The 23946-nt window shown below is 63.9% G+C and overlaps 1 protein-coding gene across 1 annotated transcript; it reads left to right on the top strand.

The window, feature by feature from the left end:
* The first annotated feature begins 57 nt into the window (after positions 1–57).
* LOC119113740 (activating transcription factor of chaperone) lies at positions 58–22397 on the top strand. The gene is made up of 6 exons (XM_037237987.1): positions 58–188; positions 15272–15414; positions 16251–16493; positions 19421–19668; positions 20003–20217; positions 20282–22397. The coding sequence occupies exons 1-5, from the start codon at positions 146–148 to the stop codon at positions 20166–20168; spliced, it is 843 nt and encodes a 280-aa protein (XP_037093882.1). The 5' UTR covers positions 58–145; the 3' UTR covers positions 20169–20217; positions 20282–22397.
* Positions 22398–23946: the final 1549 nt, after the last annotated feature.

Below are 23946 nucleotides of genomic sequence, written 5' to 3'. Positions count from 1 at the left end.
CTGGGCAGGCCTCTGGCAGGCGCTCTCAGGGACGCCATGTTGATCGCGTGACGTCACGGCTTCAGTGAGCTTGCAGCGGTGCCAGTGGGTGGACGCGGCCCGGCGGCGAGCAGATCTCCCCCTGGGTGCCGAGCCGTGACGCATCATGTGCAAGTTCAACTTGGTGGACGCCATCAGCACGAGTATCGGTGAGCGGCCGGAAGGCGAGGTCGGAGGTCAGGCCGCCGGGTCGGAAGTCAGGCGACCGGGCCAGACCGGTGCCGCCCCCGGTGTTGGCTCCGTCCGCCCTCTGCCCCGATTGCCGGTTCTGTTTCATCTGCTCCTCCCCCGTGTCACGTTAGTGTCAGGTTCGGGCAGCCATAAGCGAAGAAGAGTTGAGTGCGAGAGTGTCATTGAGCGTTTTTTAGAAAGGCGACGTTGGCTCTGTGATCGCGCAGCGCACCAGATATGCTCCTCACCGGGGCCGCCTGTCCTGCGTCTGCATCCGCGCGGAGCAGCCCAGACCACGCGGTGCGTGGCTGGCCGGCAGCCGTCGCGGTGCGGTGCGGTGCGGCCCGGGGCGGGCCGCGCTGGGACGCGTCGACTCTGACGCGGGCGGTCACGCGCAGACGACGTAACGGCGCTGTGAGAGCGCGCTGACGTTACTACTCCGCGGTCGGGACGGATGGGGCGTGGGAGCGGGCGGGCGCGGAGGCGCGCGAGTGCGGCGATGCGGAGGGTGGTGAGCGGACGGTTGGACGGCGGTCGGGCGCGCAGAGGCCGGCCCTGCGATCTGGTGTGAGGAGAGTGAATCAGAACAGACGGGTTCAAAGATCGGCTTGTCGTCCTTGAGATGGATGCTCCCCGATATGAAAATGAAGCGCCGAGGGCGTTTTGGCTTTGGCCTTGTTGGTGCTTCTGCTGCAGTTATTCTACCTTTATCATACGCTTCTGACTGGCAAGTGGCCGTGAGCTTTGCCTTGAAGTGCGGTCTTTTTCATAATATATCCGAACGATTGCTGATGGCGTCGTTTCGCGCCTACCTTGTAGCCCATTGACATCGATTATTTTCCGCATAAGAATTTAACAATATCTTACATTGGCCTCCGATTGTGGAAACCCCTGCAACTTTATGCACTAGCAGTTGTCCTTGACAACCCGTTTCGATTGTCCTTCCCCTCCGAAACAGCTGCCGGCCCGCCTCCGTTCGTGCTCAGATGCATGTGGAGGCGTCCTTGCGTGCCGTGATCAGGCAGCGCGGGTTTCCCGAAGTAATCATATCGCGTTACAGAAACGGGTGTTTTCGTCAGCATCGGCGATAGGCACGCCTTGGAACTGTTTCCCGGCAACTGGCCGAACGGACGCTGGAGTCCTTACAGCAGGCTGGTGATCAGCGCGACCCGCCGGCGCGGCCAGTCAGCCGCTCTTTTCAAAAAACGGAACGGTGCGACAGGACTGTCTGAATGGTCCGGCAGCAGCGCGGTACGAACGAAGGGACGCGGTGAGATCAAGCCAGCTGTTGGTTTCGTTAATTTCTGTTTGCGGTAACGCGCTTTCAGTCGGTGGCCGGATACGTATTTGTGTCGTGAGGAGGCGGTGTTAGTGTTTACACCGATAATTAGTGCATGTGGTTGAAACCGACCATTTCGTAGGCGTGAGAGCATTGAAAATTATTGCCAACTTATTGTAACATAATTATTTTGGTCGAAAGCTTTCATAGGGATCATGAATTACGGCTTGCGAATGTACCTGCTGCCTGACTTGTTAGTGGCTACATCGGAAATAAGTAGTGCCTGATGACGTTGCCCGTGGCTTTCTTTAATTTAACAAGGGTTTGTTGGGAACTCATTGTGTAATATTGATCGTGCGGGACGGAAGCTTTTTTGATTGTCGTGTATGTGGTGAGAACGGGCGGAAGGGGGTAGGTGGAGAGCGGGGGGAGGGGGGGGGGGGGGTCTACAAGACCAATCTGCGTTTTCATTGTGGGGCTGCTCAGTTCATGACGAGTCTCGCAACGCGTTGTGAAGCATCAGGCACCGCGGAAGTTAACAAACTCATGAGTGTTTTTCGTGCGCTCACTGTGTCCACTGCTGACTCAGGCCGCGTTGGCCGCGCGCCTCCCGAGCGTTGCGGCGGTGACCCCGGCCGACCTGGCCCGATGTACCGCCGGCCGTGTGCCCACTGTTGCTCCGGAACACAGAGGCCGGCACGGGGCGGCACAGTGCGGCACCCAGCTCGAGACCCGCAGGGCGGACAGGCTGCTCACAAAACCCGTCTGGAATGCGTCACGCCACGCCGATGGATGTTTCCATGACGGCAGGCGGCTAGGCTGTATTAAGCGTTAAACTGGAGTATTAAAAGAAAGAATGATCGCGGCGTCATTGAAAGGCGCTATGTAGCCGCACGGCACGGCCACGCCGGCCGACTGTCGGCACTCGCGGCCGCCGCGCGCCGCTCCGGCGATGTCACGCGGCGTGACGTGACGTGACGGGTCACGGGGTCGCGGAGACGCGGGACGCCGTGCCCCCGATGAGCGGCCGTCAGGTGACGGAACGTCGGCGCGCCGGCTGGGCGGACGCCAGCCGGCCGGGGCACGTGCCTCGGCCGTCCCGTGACGGCGCCGCCGCCGGTGCCGCACGGCCGGGGGGTGCGCGCGCCGGCGACAGCGGTCGCGCGGAGGTCGCGGCCGCGGCCGCGGGCGGCGGGCGCCGCCGGACCGGCCTCCGGCGGCCGCCAGTCGGGAGGTGTCGCGATGGGGAGCGGGTCGTGGCTTGGCTTCCCGATCCGAGTCGACGCTGTCTTATCGCAACCACTCGGCCCATAGACGTGCAGCGGTGTATTTAAGAGCGAGCCTTTGTCAGTATTGATAAGCCGTTACGCGGTTGTCTTCAGCCGGAACATGGCGTGGCATAGCGCCACAAATCATGACGGAGATCAGCAAGCAAATATCAGCCGGGCTTCCGTGGCTGAAATGGCAGTGACATCACGGTCTCCGCAGATTATGCTGAAGTGATCTGTGTGGCATCATTCGGTGTACCCCAGACAGACCCGCCCGTCACTTGACCGGACATGGCGCGTTATCTGTCGGGGATTGTTTTGGATCCGCTCTGCAGAGCACTAGTTTGTTGTGAGATGCCCGCCAGCGCACTGCCGATTAGCAACATGCATCACCGACGTTTTCATGGGCGGCGCCGGGGCGCTTCTGTTGCCGTTGAGGAGGCCCCTTCCGACATCTGTCTGCAATGACGTTGGGTATGGTCGAGCGCGCTCAACACGTTTGCCTGGCCACGCGGTGTGTCACGCACGCTTCTCATGAGATTCTGGCGCCAGGCTTTTGCGCTGTTGCCGGCGCGGGTCGCGGCGGAGGACGCACTGCTTTCTGCGCGGTTGGCCCCGGGCAGCCGGACCTGCCCGCTCTCGGCCGGCGTGACCCGGCGGCTGCCCGCGCTATTGAGTCACAACCGCACTGCACGCGACGCTGCCGGACAACGCCCGTCCAGAGGGCACGGGCGCGGGGCGGTGGAGGCCCTGCGCCCTGGGCTCGCTCCCTAATCCTCCGGAGGGGCGGGGGTCTGAGCTGCGGACCACGCCGCCCGTTTGGCGCCACCCCGCCAGCCGCCGCCCGCCCTGCCCACCCATGCGCCCGCTCCGGCTCGGCGGAGGGATGGTCAGAAGCTCAGCGATGGCACAGTGGAGGTGTTGGGTTTCAGTTCGCCGTGCTGTATGTTGTGCCGTTTGGCGCGATGCTGCACACGTTCAGTTCAGCGTGGCGTTACCACGCTAAGTGCGCTGAGTGGTGTTCCGCGTTAGCAAGTAACAGTCGCGTAAAAGTCCCACTGGTTATCAGCTCGAGTTTCGACGTTCCTTGATCGTACTGTATTCTCTTGCCACGCGCTTCAGCTATCAAACCTTTATTATGCGAAACGGTGGGGGATGCGTGGCGATGTACTGGACGCAAGGCACTCGGCGCATCGTGTACTAAGTTGCAAACCCATTTGGTGCGTGATGGCAGCTATATGTGAGGCCGTCTCCACCGTTCTGTCCATGTCGGCTGTCAGCGTTTTTGAAGACCCGTATTGAAGGCAAACGTTGCCACATGCATTGCTTTTTATGCGAGTAGATGCAGCTTGCAGAAGAGTATGGCGGGCATGAGCTGAAAGGGGAGATAGACGAACCGGGCTATGGAATCCCATTTCCACCTGGTTCTTTAACCAGGATGCCTAATTCAAAGGTGACAATGAAATATAAATGATCTATCTCACGTCTTACGTTGCCCATTTTGCGTCAATGAAAGGTCATGTTAGGATACAGCCACGTTTGCTCAGGGTTTACGATTGAATCAAGCTGTATTTCTAGTAACCAAACTCCGTAGTCACTGCTTTTGGGGCCTGTTTGTGGAAAATATCGTCCGACACCACGAAAATGTCATCCGACACCACGAAAAGTCGCGATATGTAAATTTAGTGTACATATCTTTTGTCCTTGCAAAACATGTGCATGGGATGAAGTGGCGTCTATCTATGCTGATGGCATTGCCATATACGTAGAATTGGTGGCTTTCTTCTCAAAGCATGGAACATTTTTTCAGCGTGAAATGCCAGACGTACGGCGAATGTTAAATTGTTGGCACAGACTCGGTACTGCAGTCAGCGGCCAGCACATCCAACGCCTCTCCAAATCCGATTCCAGCATTTCTGGTGTGGAATTGACTCCGCCCTGACTCAGTGAGACCCCAGAGGACTGGACTGGACTCCGACCGCAGTCGCAGCGGACTCCCAGGGGACCCCCATGCCCCAGGGGACTGGACTGTACTCTGACCGCAGTCGCACCGGACTCCCAGGGGACTCCCAGGCTCCAGCGGACTGGACTGGACTCCTATCGCAGTCGCAGCGGACTCCCAGGGGACTCCCAGGCCCCAGAGGACTGGACTGGACTCCGACCGCTGTCGCAGCGGACTCCCAGGGGACTCCCAGGCCCCAGAGGACTGGACTGGACTCCGACCGCAGTCGCAGCGGACTCCCAGGGGACTCCCAGGCCCCAGAGGACTGGACTGGACTCCGACCCCAGTCGCAACGGAGGGCCAGTCCGGCCCCAGCAGGGGTGTTTTCTTTTGTCGTTAATAGACGCACGGTCGAGCGATGCCAAGGAATTTACGACGACTATATTGAGAGCGCTGTTGCTGGTTGCCTTTGATGGAAGTTATCGTTGCGTTGGACTATGATATCATGCCCTCAAGCCCTTTGGTGTGCGCTGTCGCGGCGATAAACCCCTTACGTCAACACTGTCATTAGAAATAGTGCAAACCGCTCCGACGTCACACCACGACCTCCGCACCGACGCGGGTGCCTGCCCAACCGAGCCCGACTGGGCTGGCGTTGACCGCGTCGGCGCCCGGCTCTTGTGATGCCAATCAGGCGTGGCCGTGCCGCACTGCGCGCCTGCCGTGCGGCGCAGTCTACCCGGCCCCGCCGGCCGGCGGCGCGGGCGTCGTCTGGCCTCGGTCCGGGCTCGGCGCGGAGCGCAGGGGGCACCGCCGCCGCCGCCGCCTCCGCCGCCCCCGGGGCTGCGGTTTTCTATGCGGCGTTTCACGGAGGCTGGGGTGGTCTGCATACCCGCAGCATCCAACGCTTTTGGGGTAAGCGTGGCGGGGAGATGTGATGTGTAGTAATACTCGGGTATTTTTAGCTGGGGATAATGCTGTGACAACTGTTTTAATCCTAGTTCTGCTTAATGGATTTATCCCTGAAAAACCCAAGGCCGCGCTCCGTCCACATCCTATGGCCTGGACATGACGCTGCACAATGCCGTTGCAATGCACCACTCACCGTTCGTGATATTGTTTGCACGTGCCCAGAGCTTATCGAAGAACGACCGTTTCATTTCGGTCGAAATGCTCCACATCAGACGTATTCTGATATGCTCAACAACGACTGACACTGGAGTGACGATAGCGTAATGGTTAACCCGTCGGCGTTAACCGCAGCGCGGAACGAACTCCAACGCCGTGCGGTAAACCAGAGGTGCGGGGTTCGATTCCCCGCGGCGTCCGCCCTTCCTGCCAGGGTGAGAGGCAGGTGACGCCACACGGCTTCAGCAGCTGATTGCGTCGTAAATCCCCAATGACACGACCATGGCTCTCACTAAGTGGCGCCATGTCAGTTGTTTTCATGTCAAGCTGACATCGGATTTTCAGGGTTCTTCTCCCCGCGCTGGTCACCTAACAGTTGTTGGCGCAAAATGGCCATTGCAGTCGGCGCGCCCTTAACCTCTAATCATCATCACCGTCGTCGCGCCGCATTTCTTCCGCCGCGGGGCGGAGACGTCGACGCGTCGGGCCGAGCGGCGGCGGCTGCCGACGTCGACGTCGGCCCCGTGTCGAGTCTCTGGCACGGGCGGCGGCGGCCGCAGCGCGACCCCGTGCCGTTGCCTTGGACACTTCTGGTTGCTGTTGTCTGACCGGAGCCTTTCATAGTCCGGTGTGGCCGTGACTTATGGCCGGCATCGACGCCTTATAAGCTGTTGCCGGAAATCATTGCAGGACGGGAAGCTGTTGCGCAGTTGTTGCGGTATTGATCGGCTGTGAACTGTCACGGCGTAAGCACTCAGTTCACGGGTCAGGTCAACAGAGGTCACGGGCACTCCGATCTGACGACGGAGGGTGACGAGTGGCAATTGGGCAAGCCAGGAGAGTGCCTGGAGTGCCCGGAGTGCCGAACGAACAGCCAACAATATCCTCTGGCGCCTGCGACCGCCGTGTTGAGTGCCGTCTGGCGCTGGTATTGTGTTGTGGGCCCCCTGCTGCGCTGCTATGCATTGTCTTTGTGAGCCGGTGACTCACCTGGTGTTTGCAATGCACATGCGGAGGGTGCTTACGGCCGGCGGCGTCTGGCCTCTGACAGATGACAGGTGGCCGTCTGCGAGCGCTGGGAGCGGTACCGGTTCCGCCGGTCCACTGAGCCCCGGCCGCCGCGTGCCACAGACCGGGGTCCGGCGCTCCCGCCGGCACCAGTCGGCAGCGGCAGTGGCGCGCCGCTGAGGAGGATCTGAAGGGACTTCGCCTGCGGCCGGTGGGTGGTGGGCTAGCGGAGTTACGGCGCGCTGCCGCAGGTCGTTCCCGGCTGCGAGCGCGCCGGAGGCCGCGCCGCTGGCCGCGCGTTCTCGTGGCGCGCGGCGCCGTAGCGGGTGCTGACCACGCCCCTGGCGCCGGCCCGGGGGGGGGGGGGGGGGAGGTCGGGCCGCGCGCTCGTTGGCCGGCCGAGAATAGCCAGCGGCACCGTCACGAGGTCACCCTTTCGGTCGGTGCCCGCCGCCGGGCGTCCGCCGGAACGGGCCGGACCTGCCACCGTTCGTGGCGGGACGAGACTGGCTGGCTGCGGCGCTGCGGCCCGGTGACGTGGCAGGTCGGCCGGCTGCTGCTGACCTGTCCAGCGTTGAGCGGACCTCGGCCGCGTGATGATCTCGAGAGGCGACGGACGGACGGACGACCTTGATCAGGATCTCGGGGCATTGAGAGTGATGGTCCGTGCATGTGACGGGTTCGCGGGTTGGACGCCATCAAGCGTCGGTTTACACGCTGCAATCTATCGTTTGTGGCTTGCGAGCGTTTATACAAATCGCCCCTTCGCCCTCCCCATCTCTGGAGCGGCGCCCGGCTGGCGGTGGTTACGGACGCTGCGCTAGTGCGCTGCGAAACCGGTAGGTTAGGGTAGGATAGGATGACGAAACGGTTGCGCCAGGTCCGGTCCGGCTTGACGTCGACAGTGTTGGCTGGCTCGTCCTTGTCTTAGGCCGGCCGATCGGCGGTGCAGGCTCCGTCTCCAGCGACGCGGAGATAATCGCCCGCCCGACTGCCTCCGCTCGTGCGCCCGTTCGGTTGTTCTGGGCCTGGCATCCCCGGGATGACCGGCGTTGTTACCGGCTCTTACGGGCTGTCTCATTGCACGATCGGTGACGTCAGTGGCGGCCGGTTTGCGCCGCTGACGTCACCGATCCGCGCCGGCGTTCCCAGTCACCCCGCAGTACCCCGTGACCCCGAACCAGTGACGTCACGGGTCATGCAATGGCACGCCGGCTGCGGCCCGTCAGCCGGCAGGCAGGCCTGCTAGCAGCGATCAGCGCCGCTGGGAACTGCCGGCTAGCCGGCGTCGAACGTTCCGGAAGCGGCCCGGGCCGGCGTCCGAGTCCGGCGCGCCAATCCAGGCCGGCGCGTTTGTTGACAGAGTTCAAGGGTTGCGCGCGGCTCGCGACGGGGTCGGCGTTTAGCGGCCGCCGGCGGGGGGCGTCTCAGCGTGGGGGAAGGGGAGACGGGGCTGGTGGCCCGGGTGACGAAGGCCGGCTGGCGAGGCTGGTTTCGAAGGCGCCACCGAGGCGTGGGCATGCTGTAGAAAGATCCGAGGGTCTCAGGTCAGGTCGACGTCTGCCCGGTTCCGGCCCGGTCCGGTCTGGTCTGGTCTGGTCTGGTCTGGTCTGGTCCGGTCTGGTCTGGTCTGGTCTGGTCTGGTCTGGTTCGGTTCGGTCCGGTCCGCTTCGCTGCGAGTGGTGGAGTCGAGCCGCGGTGGCGCCGCCGCGAGCTGGGCCCCCTCTCCTGGAGCCGGGGGCGGTCCGTCCGGGGCTCCCGGCGCACCCCACCTCCGTACTAGCAACGCTCACGGCACCCCCGACAGGTGCCCGGGCGCCCGGACACAGGTTCGTCGTTGCCGCTCTCTAAGGCGTCTGTGGCACCGCGGGCCTCGCGGCCACGCGGCGTCCAGCGGCAGAGACAGAGCGGTCTGCTGCGCTGTGGCGGCGCGAGCAGTGGCAGTCGGGGCCTAATTGGCGCATCATTCACGGCCCCATGTGGCCCATTTCGCCGTATTTATTTACGCTAATGATGAAGCATTTTGTCCAGACTAAACGGGGCAGTCGGCGCGGTCGCCGAGTGTCCTGTTTGTGGAACGGGGACGCCCACGGCACGTGGGGTCGGACCGATACGGCCGGGGCCGAGAGGGGCAGATCACCGACGGGGACCTCGTGACGTCCCGCGGCGCTGACCTCGGCCTTGGTCGGTGACCGTCGGGCCGTAACCGGCCGCAGGCGGCATCGCCGCCGGTGCGAGTGGGCCACCCGTGATGAAATGATGATGTGATGCACCCGTGATGACTCCATCACAAATGCGTCGCGGACTGAAAGCGGGCTCACCGCGGACCACGTCGGGTCGCGGCGGCGGCGGCGGCTCCCCGCCGACCCGGACACGGCCGTGCGGACACGGAGGTGCGTATTGATCGCCGCTCTTAGTTCGCACCTCCGCCGCGGCCAAGCGCGAGCCGCATCGGCCCCCAGGCGCGGATGCGCTCCACTCTCCGTCGCCGTCAATGTCAGTGTCAATCGACATCGACCGCCCGGCCGACCGACCGACCGACCGACCGACCGACCGACCGACCGACCGACCGACCGACCGACCGACCGACCGACCGACCGACCGACCGATTGGCTGGCCGCCCGGTCGGTCGGTGTGCAGTATGTCGCGTCGGCCGGCGTTGCTCGAAGGTCGCGGCTGCACCGGGACGTTTCGGACGACGGCGGCGGCGGCGGCGACGCGCCCACCGCGAGCCGCGGGCCCGGCCGCCGGCGCCGGCAGACGGCGGCGACGTCGCGGAGCCGAGGCGGGGCTCGTGCGTGGCCGGGATGCCTGCAGGGATCTGGAAATCCCGGATCGGACGCGGGATGTGGGCAGCCTTGGCGGCCGCCGGTCGGCCACTTTCGAACCCCGGTGGGTGCGACAGAGACCGTTGCGTCGGAGCGTGCCATCACGCACGCATGCGCGGTCGGCGAGCGCACCCTGAGGCCAGCTCTCGATTGCCGGACGCGCCGAACGATTGCCGAACGATTGCCGGACTTGTTCGTATTGACGTCACGCGTAGCCAACAGGGCGTTCAATAGTTCAATAGTTTCTGCGCTCTGGAGCGAAGCCGACCACGCGTGATGCAGCTGCCATTGGCGTCGTTAACCGCGAGCTCGTGCTTCGCCCACGGAGAACTGACCTGGCGCCAGGGCTAGCCGCGCGCGCGAGGAGGGGGCGCCGTCTGCAGCTCGCGGGCGGCGGGCGGCTGCCGCTCCGAACCGGACCCTGGCCAGCCGCGCCGGCGCGTCGTGCGTCCGTGTCATCTGTCGTGTCGGCCCGGCCCGGTGCGGTCTGGTCTGGTCTGGTCTGGTCTGGTGTCTGGTCTGGTCTGGTCTGGTCTGGTGTCTGGTCTGGTCTGGTCTGGTGTCGCGCCGGCCGGCGATCTGGCGTGGCGTCAGCGGCGGCGCGCGCCGCTCCGGCGCTCCGCAGACGGCCGGCCCGCGCGAGCGTCCGCCGCTTCTGCGAACGGCGCCGCTCGGCTGGCGCGCTCTGTAAACAGCGCCGACTCCCGCCGCGGCCCGGCCGGTGACGCCGGCGCTGCGGCGGCGCGGCGGCGGCGGCGGCGGCGGCGGCGGCGGCCGTCGCGGCGATGGCCCGCTAATGGCTGCGGCCGTGTCAGATCCGTGGCCGGCGGCGTGGCGCGGGGCCCGTGCTGCGTCGCTCCACGCCGCGTCGCGTGTCACGGCCATCTCGGCTGCCGAACGCGAGGGACGTGTTTTTCGGGCGCCGTCTGGAAGTACGGGAACATGTGGCGTCGCAGGCAGCTGGCGTCGTCGCCCTTGGTGCCGGTGTTGGCGTCGCAGCCATTTACGCAGTGGGGCGCATGCAAGCTTCTAGAAGGGGACGTCATGACTGCGGAGTAAGTAGCGCGCGGTAGCACTTACGATAACCTGTTTGCAATCGATACTCACAACTTACACTGGACGGTGTTTTGCCAGCTGGTTCTCGGCCCTCTCACCACAGTTAGCATCAGCGGAATCCCATTTGCTCGTCGGCGAATGGAAGCACATTACTTCTTTGGTAAGCACATCCGACCAGCAAAGGAACCACCTGTGGCATCAGCGTGGAGGCCCAGTCCGAACTTGGCCCAGAGAGGCGAAGCAAGTGCGGTAATTGCGGCTGTTGACATAGCAGCGCCCCCAGCAACGGCCACCGCTTGTTGACACACTACAAACAGCCTTGCATGTCGGGCAAATGGGCAGCTCTCAATCGCGTGTTGATGGCGCGATCGGCGACGCTGTTTTGGACCACACCACCTGCCAATCGCGCTGTGACTTGATCGCGTCCAGGCTCGCCGCGGCGGCGCTCGGCCGGGGAAGCCGAGCCGACCTGTGGCCGCGCGTGGGTTTGGCCCCGGCGCTCTCCGTGGGGCGGCGGCCGCACTTGTGGCGCTGTCGGTCGCTGCCTCGGCGGGCGTCGTTCGCTGATGAGGCACGAGCGTCAGGTGTGTGCAGCGTTTCCGCCGCGAGCGGGCGTGATCGGCTGCCGACGCTGACGGGCGGCAGCGGCTGTTGGGGCCGCACCGTAACACAGGTGATCTGGACGTGTACGGGGCGCGGCGCGACGTGCGGCCGCCGACCCAGGAGTGCTCGGCCGCCGTCCTCGCCCGCTGTCGACGTGCAGGCCACCTCGGACGGTCAGGCGTCCGTGACCGTGGCCCTGGCCGTGACCGTGGGCCGACGGCGGCCGGGGGCGACGCGGCCGGCATCGAGCGGCGCGCCGCCGCCGGCCGTGGCGGCGTAGTACGGCGCGCCGGCGGCCGGCGTACAATGCGCGCCGCCTCAGCCATCGATCGGCGGCGGGCGACCGCGGCGCCGGAGGCGGAGGCGGCGCCGCCGGTGGCGCAGCCGTCGGACTCGCCGGTCGGGCGCGGCAGCGGTGGTGGTCCCGGCCGGGGCTGGCTGACCCGGTCACGCGTCAGATGTGGGCGAAATCAGTCACAAATCAAACGCCACTCAAAACAAATAAATGCCTCGGTGCCGCGGTGCCGTCATCGGCTCCTTGTCGCGGGACGCGCTGACGACAGCTGATGGCATTGGCAGACGCAATCTCCGTTCGGTAATGCACTCTGCATAGGCCGCCGCGGCGTTCAGTTGATCGCGCCCAATCGGCGCTCGCCGTCGGCCGACGACCGGGGCCCGTTGTCCGGCCGGCCGGACGCCGACCTCTGGCCTTCGCCGCGGTGGGCGCCGCGGCGTGGCGCCAGTTGTTTGCGTCGCCGTCTGCGCGCGCCTGGACGGGGGCATAAGCAGACCGCGCCGTCGGCGGGGCGAAAAGCAGCATGTCGTCAGAGCCACAGAACAGGAATGAGGCAAGCCTCGACGCTGGGCTGGAGGCGTTCGTACCCGGCTGTATCCATGACGACACGCGCGCGGGGTCACATGCGCCCGGGGCAAGGGCGTCCGGGCGCCGCGCGTCCGTGACGGGTCTGCGGCGGGGCGGTGACGTGATCTGGCCTGCCGAAGGCTGCCCGGCTTGGCATCGGCAGCCGGGATAAGCCGTGTAATGCCGGCGCCCGACGCTCTGGGCCAGACAGGAATGATGCAGCGCTTTGCGGAGGCCGTTACCGTGGCCGCGCTTTAGCATGCGCTCGGTTGCGTGACGTCGGTGAATCAGGCAAACTGGTGCACGAGGCGGCGCCAGGTTATCCCGCAGTGGCTGCTGGCCGCGCTGCAATATGGGGCCGTAGCATGCGACCGGTCAGCACGCCGAAAATGGCGGTGGGCGACCGTTTATCCGCGCGGCGCGTTCATGACGGCCGTGGACCATTCCCGAACAGCGTCGGCCCTTGGACCCGCCGTCGTGCAGCGCGCAGTGAACGTACGCCGAGGCGCGGCAGCGGGTATTTAAGCGTGCGGCGCCGCGTGGCGCACCAGTGGACCTCGGCCCAGTGTGGAGTCGTCGCCCCTGGCAGACGGCCAAGCGGCGCTGGTGCTGTCGATGTGTTGCCCGGGCGTGCTGCGGGTGCGGTATGCGATCGGCTGAAGCTCCGTTGGTGGCGCTGCGGTGGGCGGCATCAGGTCACGGCAAGAGTGCTTTGCTTTGCTTTGGGCGGGTTCCGTAGGGCAGAGTTCACCTTGACGAGTCACGTGTCCGGATGTAGCCCCCGCTGGTGTCCGGAGGCGGCCACCGGTGCCCGGAGGGGGGGGGGGGAGATCTCCCGCGCCATCCCGCCGGCTCCTGTCCCCCTCCCCTACCCTTCTTTCTTCTCTTCCCGAGATAAGCCCCCCCTTTCCCCCTGCCCCGCCCCGCTCCGGCACGGCATCATCAATCGGCCCCGGCCGCGCCATGCGATGTTTATTGGTGTTTGGCCGAGGAGACGAACGCCGCCGCCGCGGCAGCCGCTACCAGGGCCGGGTCGGCGGGCGGCCGCTCGCTAATGACGCCGAGAGCCCGACTGGCGGCGCCGGTCCGGGAGGCGCCGACTGCGGGGCGTCAGCGGTCCGGTCCGGCCAGGGTGCGGCGCTTCCGTTCGCTTCCTCCGCTGCTCACCACCCTGTGGACCCTTGAGGACGGAATGTGCGCGTCCAGCTGCCGCCGGCGGCGACTCCAGCTGGCCCGGGAGACGTGCACCGGGCACGGGGCGCCGGTCTTTCGGTGGCTGCTCCGGCGGCCTGCTCGTCCGCAGACTCGCCGCCGTGTCCGCGCCTCCCCCCCCCCCCCCCTCCCCCCGATGTGAGGTCCGCCGGCCGGCTGCTGATGTGAGGTCAGCAGGTCCCGTTGTCTGCGGCGGGGCGTCAGACGGCCGCCAAGGCTGCACTGAGATCCGTCCGGTCTGCCCAGGCTGGGACACGGCAGGCCCAGCGGGCCTCTGGCCGGCCGGGCCGGGACACGGCAGGCGCAACCAGCCTCTGACCAGCCAGACGGGCTGGCCGGCTTCACCGGCGGCGCCTGCCTCCCACTCAGAGAGCTGTCTGTGCGCGGGAGCTCTTGGATACTCTCTTGGATCAGCAGTCTTGGATCTTCTCTTGGATCAACAGTCTTGGATCTTCTCTTGGATCAACAGTCTTGGATCTTCTCTTGGATCCACAGTCTTGGGTCTTCCCCGGGATCGATTATCTTAGATCTTCTCTGGGATCGAGTCTGGGATCTTCGCTTAGATCAGCAGTCGGCGATGCCCGGGAAGGCCGCCCGCAGCAGAAGTTGTATCCGCACCGGCGAGAGTGTGGCAGTCACGCGAACGCCGGCGAGAAGACGACGGCGGCGGTCGGTGCCGTGTGGGCACGCCCATCAGATCCTCGTGCCGTCTGACGATGAAATCCTCGCTCGCGCCGCGGCGCGATCCCGTTCTCTGGCGGCCGCGCGCCGGCTGACGTGCACGGCCGGCCGTGGCGCCGCCCTCTTCCCCCGCCCCCGCGGCGGCGGCGGCGGCGGCGGCGGCGGCGGCGCCGCGGTGTTTCCCGCCCCGCTCTTACGTGACGTGACGTAAGCGGCGGCCGGCCCAGGGTCGGCCGCCGGCCGGCCCGCTGTCGGGCGGACGTGATGTAACGGAGCGCCGACCGGCCGCCTGCCCGCCGCCACGTGCCGGCCCGTGACGCACGGCCGCCGGCCGCCAGCCGGGCCGGCGGCGAGACGGCGCTTCAGCCGCGGAGGCGGCAGCGGGCAGCACCGGGAAGGCCCCCAGCGGGCAGGTCTGACGTTCGCCGGGGCGGCCGGGGCCTCTGAATAGCGGCGGCCGGGGCCTCTGAATAGCGGCGTCGCATTGTGCGCGGTACATCCGGTGTTGATGCTGAAAGCGGCTGCTGTGGTAACAGCGGACACGACGTCAGTGGTGGCAATGGCGGGCGAAGATGTGGCGTGAGTATTGCTGCCGGTTGTCATGGCGATTCGGTTGGCGAGGATTGCGTCAGCGCGCGGAAAATCACAGGAATATATTATATACATCGGCATAAGGTGAGCTAGGTCCGCACCAGCAAGTGTGCTTCCAGTGTTCCCAGTATAGCTTCAGGCTCAGTTCACGGCGAACAGCTGTGTCATCACATGTGTGTTGCACAAACGAGCGTTCTGAGAACGGTCTCGGCGGTGCGGCGTCGGGTCATGCCTGCTCCCTCTAGGTCCCTCTGCGGTGACCTAGACCCCGATGGCGACGTTGGCCTTTATGTTGACCTTGCTCGCTGCAGTGGTGTGAACTCGCCGGCGCTGACCCTGACCCCGGCGCTGACCCTGACCTCGGTGCTGACCCTGACCTCGGCGCTGACCCTCACCTCGGTGCTGACCCTGACCTAGGTGCTGACCCTGAACCCTGACCTCGGTGCTGACCCGTACGGCCTCTGTGTTGACCATGACCCCGGTGCTGACCCGGCGTCCTCCGTGTTGATCCCGAGTCCGTTGCGGGCCCTAGCTCCGGTGCTGACCTGTACGTCACTCGTATTGACCCTGACCCCGGTGCTGACCCGCACGTCCTGCCGACAGACCCGCTCTCGGGATGGATGGAGCAGAAGTTTCCGCAGGCGGCCTGGGAGTACCCGATGGTGGCGCCGCCGGCCCTGGAGCAGGGCGGGCCACTGTGCGGGCCGGCTGCCGAGGCCGACTCCGGCCTCCCGGACGACCTGCAGGTGAGGCGCCCCCTCCCCCCGTACCTGCTCCCACCCCACCCTTACGTCCATCCCCACCTCCGTGTCTCCTGTACATCTGTTTGCGTGTCCTGCCTCCCCCGCTCATTCTCGCTGTTTCGCTCTCTTCCTGTCCCGCGGCCTTGCCCTCTTGCCGGCCTTCCGCTCACTTCCCTCCGTCGCCGCGGCTGTTGTCAGGTGACTGTCACGAGCTGGCTACCCCTGCCGCGTCGCCGCCGCGGTGGCGGCCGCTCCGGCGCCGGCGCGCTCGCCGCTCGGCTCTCGACCCGGGCCGTGCGGTGGGATGTCGTCACGTCGCTTGCTGACCGGGCCGCTGCGGCGAGGCGCGGCCGCGGCGGCGATAGTAGTCGGCCGTGCCGCCGGCGCGTCTGGCGCCGGGCGTGCTGCGGGGAAGCGCTGTTGCCGTGCCGCGATTTCCGAGAACGGACGGGCCCGTTTGCAAAACGCCGCGCCGCGTACTATCTGCAGCGGCGCGGTGCAGGCTCGGACGCTTGCAGTGAGAGGTCGAGCGGAGGGTCTCCGTGCGCTGTCGCGAGTGTTGACGCCGGACGAGTTTGGATGGGTATCACGCCACGGCCGTTACGTCAGGCTCCTGGCTGTGAACCCGCGAATGATTTTTTTACAGCGTCGGTGTCGGCCGTTTGCATGCTCCGAAGACCTGTTTGCGGATAGCCGTGTGCTGAGCCCGTGCGGCTGTCATGAGCAACTGTTCCCGGGCGAACGACGGGGCCCGGCACGAGTGACCCGACCGGTGTCCCGAGCGGCGTGTGCGCCCGTGATCTGATCTGACCTGACCTGACCCGCCCGCGCGCCGCCAGGACCTGTTTCTGGACAGCGAGGACGTGAGCGTGCCGGCGCTGCCCTGTGACGACGCCAACACCCTGCTCGAGGACCTGATCTCGGGCTCTGTGCGCGAGAACCCGCAGCTGTTCGGCGACCTGTCGCCGGCCGCCGGCTCGCCGCCGGACAGCGACGGCGCCGGCTCGCCCGGCCTGGAGCCGGCCACGCTGCTGGCCTCGCCCGGCTACAACTACACGCTCAGCCCCGGGCCCCCGCAGCAGGTGAGCGGACGCCGACGGCGCCGGCGCCGACGGCGTGGCGACGGACGCCACGGCGGAGGCTTTGTGCTGCGGCGGAGCGCCGTGGCCGCGCAGTCGAAGCGCCCGATAGCCGTAAGTACTACTACTACGACTTCTGGCGGCGGAGCGCCGCGGCCGGCCGGGGTTCTCGTGAGGTGGGCGCCGGTCGCAGCTGTGCGCGGCTTGGGCGCCGGTCACGCGGCCCGGCGTCCGGAAGTGGCCGTCCGAGGAGACGTCTCACCTCTGGCCTCGGATGCCGAGCTGCTGTAAGGGGCCGCAGTTGCGTTTGCGCGGGCATTGTCCGCAGTGGCCATCTCCTCCGTCGAGTCTTCCGGCTCCTCAGGGAGATTCATTCGAGGATTTCGGTTCGGTTTAACTGCGTCACGTTCGCGTGAGCGTCGTCCACTGTGAGCATCTCCTCCGTTGAGAGTCTCGCGGCTTCTCAGGGAGATTCTCTCGAGGATCCCGCCTCGGTTAATCTGAGTCAGGCTGAGCTCCGGTTGCCGGAGGCCGTGCGCCAGCCGCAGTGGCAGCTGCTGTGTTCACTCGGGTGTCGGCCGCGCGGGCGTTAGGGTCCGGGCCGGTGGCAGTCGAGGAGTCAGCCCGGTATGGTCCGGCGCAGCGCGAGCTCCGCCGGCCCGGCCCTCCTCCACACCTCTCCGGCTGCAGCTGCGGTGATTGGTTGGCCTGCTGCCGCCGAGGAGTGAACCCATTGCTGGCGGCCGCGCGCGCCGGACGGCCACCGCTGTGGGCGTGAGCGGACGGGCTCGTCGGACCAGGGCGAGGGTACACCGGACCGGGGCTGGTCCGATCGGGTCACGGGGTGGCACACGCGGGTCACGCGGTCGCACCTCGCACTTACACGGGCGCGAGCGGACACGTGATGACGCGGCCCCCGTACAGCGGGGTCACGTGGTCCAGATCGCAAGGGTCGATTGTGCACACACGGGGGTCACGTGGTCCGTCGCCGGCTGACGGACTGTCTACCGGTAGCGGTCACGTGGGTGATCACGAACGGACCGCGTGGCGTTCGTCTGGGCCGCCGAGACTTAGCAGCGCCCTTCGCTTGACTCCGGCGCGTGGCGACGTCGGCAGGGGACGAGCGGCGCGCTGGGGCTGCTCGGGTGCGGGTCAGCAGGTCGGCCGACGCGGGCCCGGCCCCCACCGCTGCGGTCTGATGCAACGGCCCGCTGGGCTGGACAGGACCGCCGTGGCGCGCGCGACGGCAGCTGACGAAACGCCGCCGCCTCGCCGCCGGCCGGCCGGCCGCACTGTTGTGTTGTTTGTTTGTCGGGGCGCGTGATGTGGACGGGTTCCCCGCGGGGAGCGGGGGCGGGGCGGGGCGGCTGTCGTCGGGCCTGCCCTGAGGCGCTCGGCCCTTCTGTGTAGGGTGAGTCAGCCGCGCTGCGGGAAGGCGCCCGCCCTGGAAAGCCTGCCAGCGTCGCGCCGCCCCCCAGGGTCGTGCTTCCGCGAACCGAAGATGAGTCGCGCCCGTGTTGTTTCGTGCGTCCGCCGGCGCTTTGATGTGTCGGGCAGGTAACTGATGGCTGGATGCTTTCCGGGCCGACTGCTGATCGCGCACCGGAGCGGTTAGGTGGAGGGCTCGATGCAGTGGGGCTACAGCACCTGTTGAGAGCCAGGTGTGGCACCGGTTCCCGGTGCTAGTCGCTTGAGGACCGGCCCGGGGCGGTTTCTGCTGTTCTGCTTACAGGATGGCGGGTGTGCCTGCCACCTGGCCAGCGTACCAGGATCCCGAGTTTAAGCTGGAAGATGACATCTTTACGGAAGATTTGCGGGGTATCACTCTTCAACTCTTGTGGTAATTTGGCCCTCCTTTACGGAAGATCCGCGGGTATCACCCTTCAACTGTTGTCGTAATCTTGTCAGCTCGCCGGCTTGTGGCAAGACTGCATTCTCCGCCGACTTCGGTGGTCTCGGCGCTCGGGCGATGGGGTCTCCAGGGCACCTTCTGCCGAGTGACTGCGTTGGACTTGGCTGGGAAGTAGATGACACTTTGTTGGATTCCCAGCCATGGCGGCATCCTCGGAAACGGGTTCGCGGATTCTGCTGCAATGCGTGCTTTCCATGCGTCACGTTCACGTGCATTTCCTCATCCAGCTCCATCTTTTATCCAGCCATCTTGCCTTTCCTACAACGCAAATGGCAGCTCAGGTTGAGCTCTATAAAACCTGAATTGGGAATAAGGCGTTCCGGCTTCCGCTAGGCGAGACGAGAGGAGGTTGTGCTCTGCTGATTGCGTGTTGGCCGCGCGTACGAAACTTACCGGTGCTCGCTGTGTGGCGACGGCAGACCCCAATGTTCACGCTGTCCTGCATTCCTCATCGTGTTCCACGCAGTTAGATTGTGCCCTCATTTTGCCCAGGAGTGTTTGTGCCATTTTGGGCGAAACGCGAGAGAGAGAGAGAGAGAGAGAGAGAGAGAGAGAGAGAGAGAGAGAGAGAGAGAGAGAGAGAGAGAGAGAGAGAGAGAGAGAGAGAGAGAGAGAGAGAGAGAGAGAGAGAGAGAGAGAGAGAGAGAGAGAGAGATATATATATATATATATATATATATATATATATATATATATATATATATATCAGCTGTTTATATATGTGCATATATGTACAGTTAATACTATGCACAATGTTTTCAAATGAAAGAGCTATAACCTACCTCGTTATTTGAATAGCACTGTCGTGGGTACAATATGACCCCGCAGTCGGCGCGCAATAAAGCCTGCTTAACAACAAACAAAGCCTGCGTTCGACCCAGTTTTCACCACTTGTGTTTAGAGATATGGCGGCATCTGGAGACGCCCTGCGAATCTTCCACACACCTCTGCCTGCTTGCCGCGACGCGGCGCCATCTGTGGACGACCTGCTAACCTTAGCAATCCCTCTTGCCGCCAGGTGTCTCTGGAGGCGTGGGTGCCGACGCTGTCTCCGTCGCCGGGCGACCCGAACTCGCCGCTGGGTTTGTCGGACGGCTCTGCCGAGCTACTGGCGGCCCCGGACTGGTGTCCGAGTCCGGAATCGCCGCCGGTCAGTCGGCGCGCGCCCCGGCCGCGGCCCTACGACAAGCCGGGCCGTCGCCAGGCGCTCACCGAGGAGGAGCGCCGGCAGCGCAAGAAGGAGCAGAACAAGAACGCCGCCACACGGTCAGTGACGGTACAGCGCGGGTGGGGGGGGGGGGGGGGGGGTGACAATTGATGTGCTGGCGAGGATGAATCTGGAGGGGGGCACCTGAGCACGTATCACCTCCGGGCGTCCTGTCGTATGTTCTGCCGTTCGCGAACGCCCCATGGCGCAATGCGATGCATGGAAGTTATGTTTAGTGGTCTCGGTTTCTTTGCCACGTTTGGTATAGTTTGTACAAGTATGCTACTAGTGTGTGGAATACGCGGTGTACTACCGCGCCAGTGAAGGTTGGTGACTTGGTGAAGCTTGGCTCGCCTACTGCACCTGACCGCGTGTCCACTTCTGCCCCTTCAGCTACCGCCAGAAGAAGAAGGAGGAGCACGACATGGTCAGCGGCGATCAGGAGGTGCTGGAGAAGCGCAACAAGCATCTGCGCGAGCGCGTCGGCTCGCTCACCAAGGAGCTGGCCTACCTGAAGGAGCTGATGCGCGAGGTGCTGCGCCACAAACGCGTCGTGTGACGCGGCCGGCCGCCGTCTGGGACCCAGTACAAAGGGAGCAGGCGCGCCGGGCGGCGGCGCGGCGGCGGCGGCGGCGGCCGGCGCACGCCACCACCGCCGCCGCCGCCGCGCCGCCAGACCGCGAGGGACTGCGACGCTGCGGGAGCCGGTGGTGCGGTGGCCGCGTGGCGGCGGCCGTCGCGCCCGGCCGCGTGACGGCCCGGCCCGAGGGAGCCGCGCCGGCGGCCGCCGCCGCGCCGCCGCCGCTGACCACTTCTCATCTCTAGGTTTAGTTCTGTTTACGTCGATTGTACGTCTTTAGCGCGGAGGTGCTGCATGCGAGGCGCGCGCGGCCGAGTTATTAGTCGGTAGTTGGAGCGGGCTTGTGCATACTACGCATCGCGTTGCGCCGCTGTGCCGGGCGGGTTGTAGACGTCGGAAAGGTCATCACGGCGGGGCATTGTTTCGGATGCTGTGCCGTGACGCATGGGCTCCAGATCAAGGTTGTAAGGACTGAATTCGGCAAAGTCCATTATTTTTCATCATGGACGCATCTCATTGTGGAAGCTGCTGGCAATCTTTCCCTCCTCCTCCATCACACATGTTCGTGGACGACATTTCGCGATAGGCTGAGTGGGGCAGCGCGCCACAGGACCTTGACGAGATCAGGCGTTAGCCAATCGGTTCCATTGCACCGGCTGTCAGCACCGATGCGACGCGCCAGTGGAGCGGTTGCTTTATGGTGGACGGTAAAAATCGGGCTGAGTTTTTTTTCTTCAAATGGTTGTGATGAGAGTCGCAAAACGTCCAACGGGCAATGCACACTCATTGGAACTATCGCATCGCGTCTCATTCAAACATTACTCATTCCGCATGTTCATCTTCGTGACGTTTTTACAAGGGAGCTCTGTTGTGCGCGCGCAGCGTGGGCGATACGTAGTATGCACATGTCGGTCAGTTCCGGGCGGGCCGCCGCTATGAGCCCGGAACTCTATCCCCTCTCTGTTTCTCTTCGAGTCTGTCCTCGTCCGCGCGACTGTCCGCCGCTGCTGGCGCGGCCGGACCGGCCCGCGCGCCGGCGCCGCCGGCCGCGTCCCGGCCGCGCCCAGATAACAGTACACGAGGTGGCGGCTACTCGGGTGTATTTCGGTGACGAGCGACGAGGCGAGCCGGGGCGGAGCCCGCGGACGAGAGCCGGGGAGGAGGGGCGGCGTGACGGCGTCGGGGGAGTCGCCGCGTTACGCCGCGTGTGACGAGGTGTTGAGGCCGAGAGGGTACAGTCACAAGACGTGGCGTCTCACCCGCCGCGGATTCGGCGTGCGCAGTGAACGATCGGCTCGGCGCGCGCATGCGGGAAGGTCTGCCGGCGGCAGGCGGGCTGGACACGTCCGACATCCTCTGGTCGGAGTCGCCACGACTGTTTGTGTACCTCAAGCGGTGGCTCAAAGGTCATATTGCAGTTTGGTCCCCTATCGGTATAAACAACAGCGGGTTTGATATCATATCCGGCGTGAGCAAACGAACGATGGTCTAGCGAGAAAGCTCGCTGATAAAACTCGCGAGACGTTAGGTCAGACTATTGACACTGACCATGTGTTTGCACTTCGTTCTTCACACGCTCTAATGGGTGTTAAGCTAACTGGATGGCGCAATCCGTCTTGCGTGCGTTCTAATGGTTGCAAGCTGATGAGAAGGCGCACTTTACTGACCATACCACCGCACTTTTTATTGCCGGTTTATAGTTATTTTTGTCGCGCGGCCAGGCCTCGCCTGGCGTAATAGTGTGGTACGTGTGATGAGGCGCGCCTGTCGCATCGCTCGGCGCGCCTCTGCGCGGCGGCTCGACCTTGAACGACCTTGACCGCGCGACCTGGCGCGGCGGCACGGAAAACCAGACGGGACGGCGGTCAACTGCATCCGGTGAGGGCGATCACAACGGTGGCCAACGGTTCGGTGCTGCGATGGAACGGGATCGTTGGCTGGTTTGGGGGATGGGGAAGCCCTTGACGATTTTCTTCGCTGTATGGACGCATATCGTCTCTGTAGGCGATGACAAGAAAGCAGTGGGCAAGGCACTGCAGGCCCTGGACCCACGGATGATTGCAATCGACTCGCTATCGGAGGAGGATGCCACGGACGTGCGGAGCTTGAATGCAGCACTTCAAAGGGAGTTCGGCACCTCATCGAGGTGGTTTCAGGGCAATTTCGAGAAACGCTGTGAATATTCCGAAATAAACGTACAGTACGCTACTTGCGAGCTGACGCGCGCCGTGTCGTGTCGCGTCTCCTGGTACGGATCCTGCCTCTCCAGTGGCGGCTGCCTTTGTAGCATCCCAGGTCCGCCTGTTGTTCCCTGACAACCGTCCCTGACAACGAGCTGCGGGGCCATAAAAAACGTGTCGACGAAGCCATTTCATCGTCGGCATTGCAGTTCACCCTGTTCGAAACGTCGCACCTGAAGACGGTGAGCTCGCTCAGCAGCGGGGTGAGGTCGTGGGATGACCGCGCGTGGTTAACGCGATTCAGCCCGGCAGACCGCCGTCCCCCTCTCATGGAGCGGCGGCCGGACCCGCCTGGGGTGCTGTGGCAGCACAACTTGGGGCGGCGGGGGTCCGATGTTGGGCCTGCGGCGCGCAAGGGCACGTTCAGGGGGAGTGCAGCTGTCTGCCACGTGGACCGGTTGGCCGGCAGGGGCCCAAGGAAAACAGGGAGCTGGCGTGATTGACCTGTGGCTCACTGGGACGCATGCGGCGAGACTATTCGTGGCTGAAAAATCGCTGAATAAATCGCCAACTTCACGGGCGATTTATTTAGGAACGGGTTCTGATGTGTGTGAAAATAAGTCCTCAGGTCAATTATGGTACAAAAACGTCGAAAATGGCGATCATTTTTCGACGTCATTCGGTGTTTAAGGTCAAAACTTGGGTTATAAGACAGGGAACTCCATATCACCTAAAATTCAAAAGCCGACTTTATATTTGCGAACACCATAAAGTTCACAAGCAATTTCTAGCGTCCGTCAAAAAGTCTCGACCTCGCAAGGTCACCCTTCAAGGTCAAACGCAGGCTCAAAGGGCAGGGCACTTGACATCATCAAAAAATCACCGGCCGATTGCAACTTTTCAGGAATTAGGATATTCACCAGCGCTTGAACTAGCGTTAGTAAAAAACTGCCGACCTTTCAAAGCTGCCCTTCAGGGTCAAAATGTGGGGTCAAAGAATAAGAAACTCAACATCAGCAAAAAAAATACCGACCGATTTTAGACATTCCGATATCAAACAACTTCGCAAGTGCAATAACTACCGTCCGTCGAAAAGTCCTCACCTTTCAAGGCCACCCTTCAAAGTGAAACGTTGGCTGAAAGGACGCAGATCTCCATATCACCAAAGAATACCGACCGATTTTAAACTTGCAAGCACCAGAACATCAACTGCGGACACAACTAGCGTCCGTCAAAAATTTTGACTTCTGGCAGTTGACCTTGCGAAGTCAAACTACTGCTCAAATTACGGGGAGGTTCAGGCGATTTATCCAGCAATGTACGCAGCGACTTCTTTTCGTATCTCTGAAAAACGTCTGAAGGTCAATTATGGCACAAGAACGCCGAAAGTGACCTTTAGTTTCCAATATCATGTGACATTCAAGGCCAAAAACGAGGTCAAAGGGCGCAGAACTCCATATGACCAAAAATTACCGACCGGGCTTAAATTTGCAGGCTTAAAATTACTCACTGGCGCAAGAAATAACGTCCGTCAAAAAGTCCTAACCTCTTAAGGTCACTCTTCAAGGTAAAAAGTG

Source organism: Pollicipes pollicipes, unplaced genomic scaffold (assembly GCF_011947565.3).
Source record: "Pollicipes pollicipes isolate AB1234 unplaced genomic scaffold, Ppol_2.1 Scaffold_7262;HRSCAF=8765_pilon_pilon_pilon, whole genome shotgun sequence".
Classification (NCBI taxonomy): Eukaryota; Metazoa; Arthropoda; class Thecostraca; order Pollicipedomorpha; family Pollicipedidae; genus Pollicipes; species Pollicipes pollicipes.
This window is presented reverse-complemented; position numbering and strand designations above follow the sequence as displayed.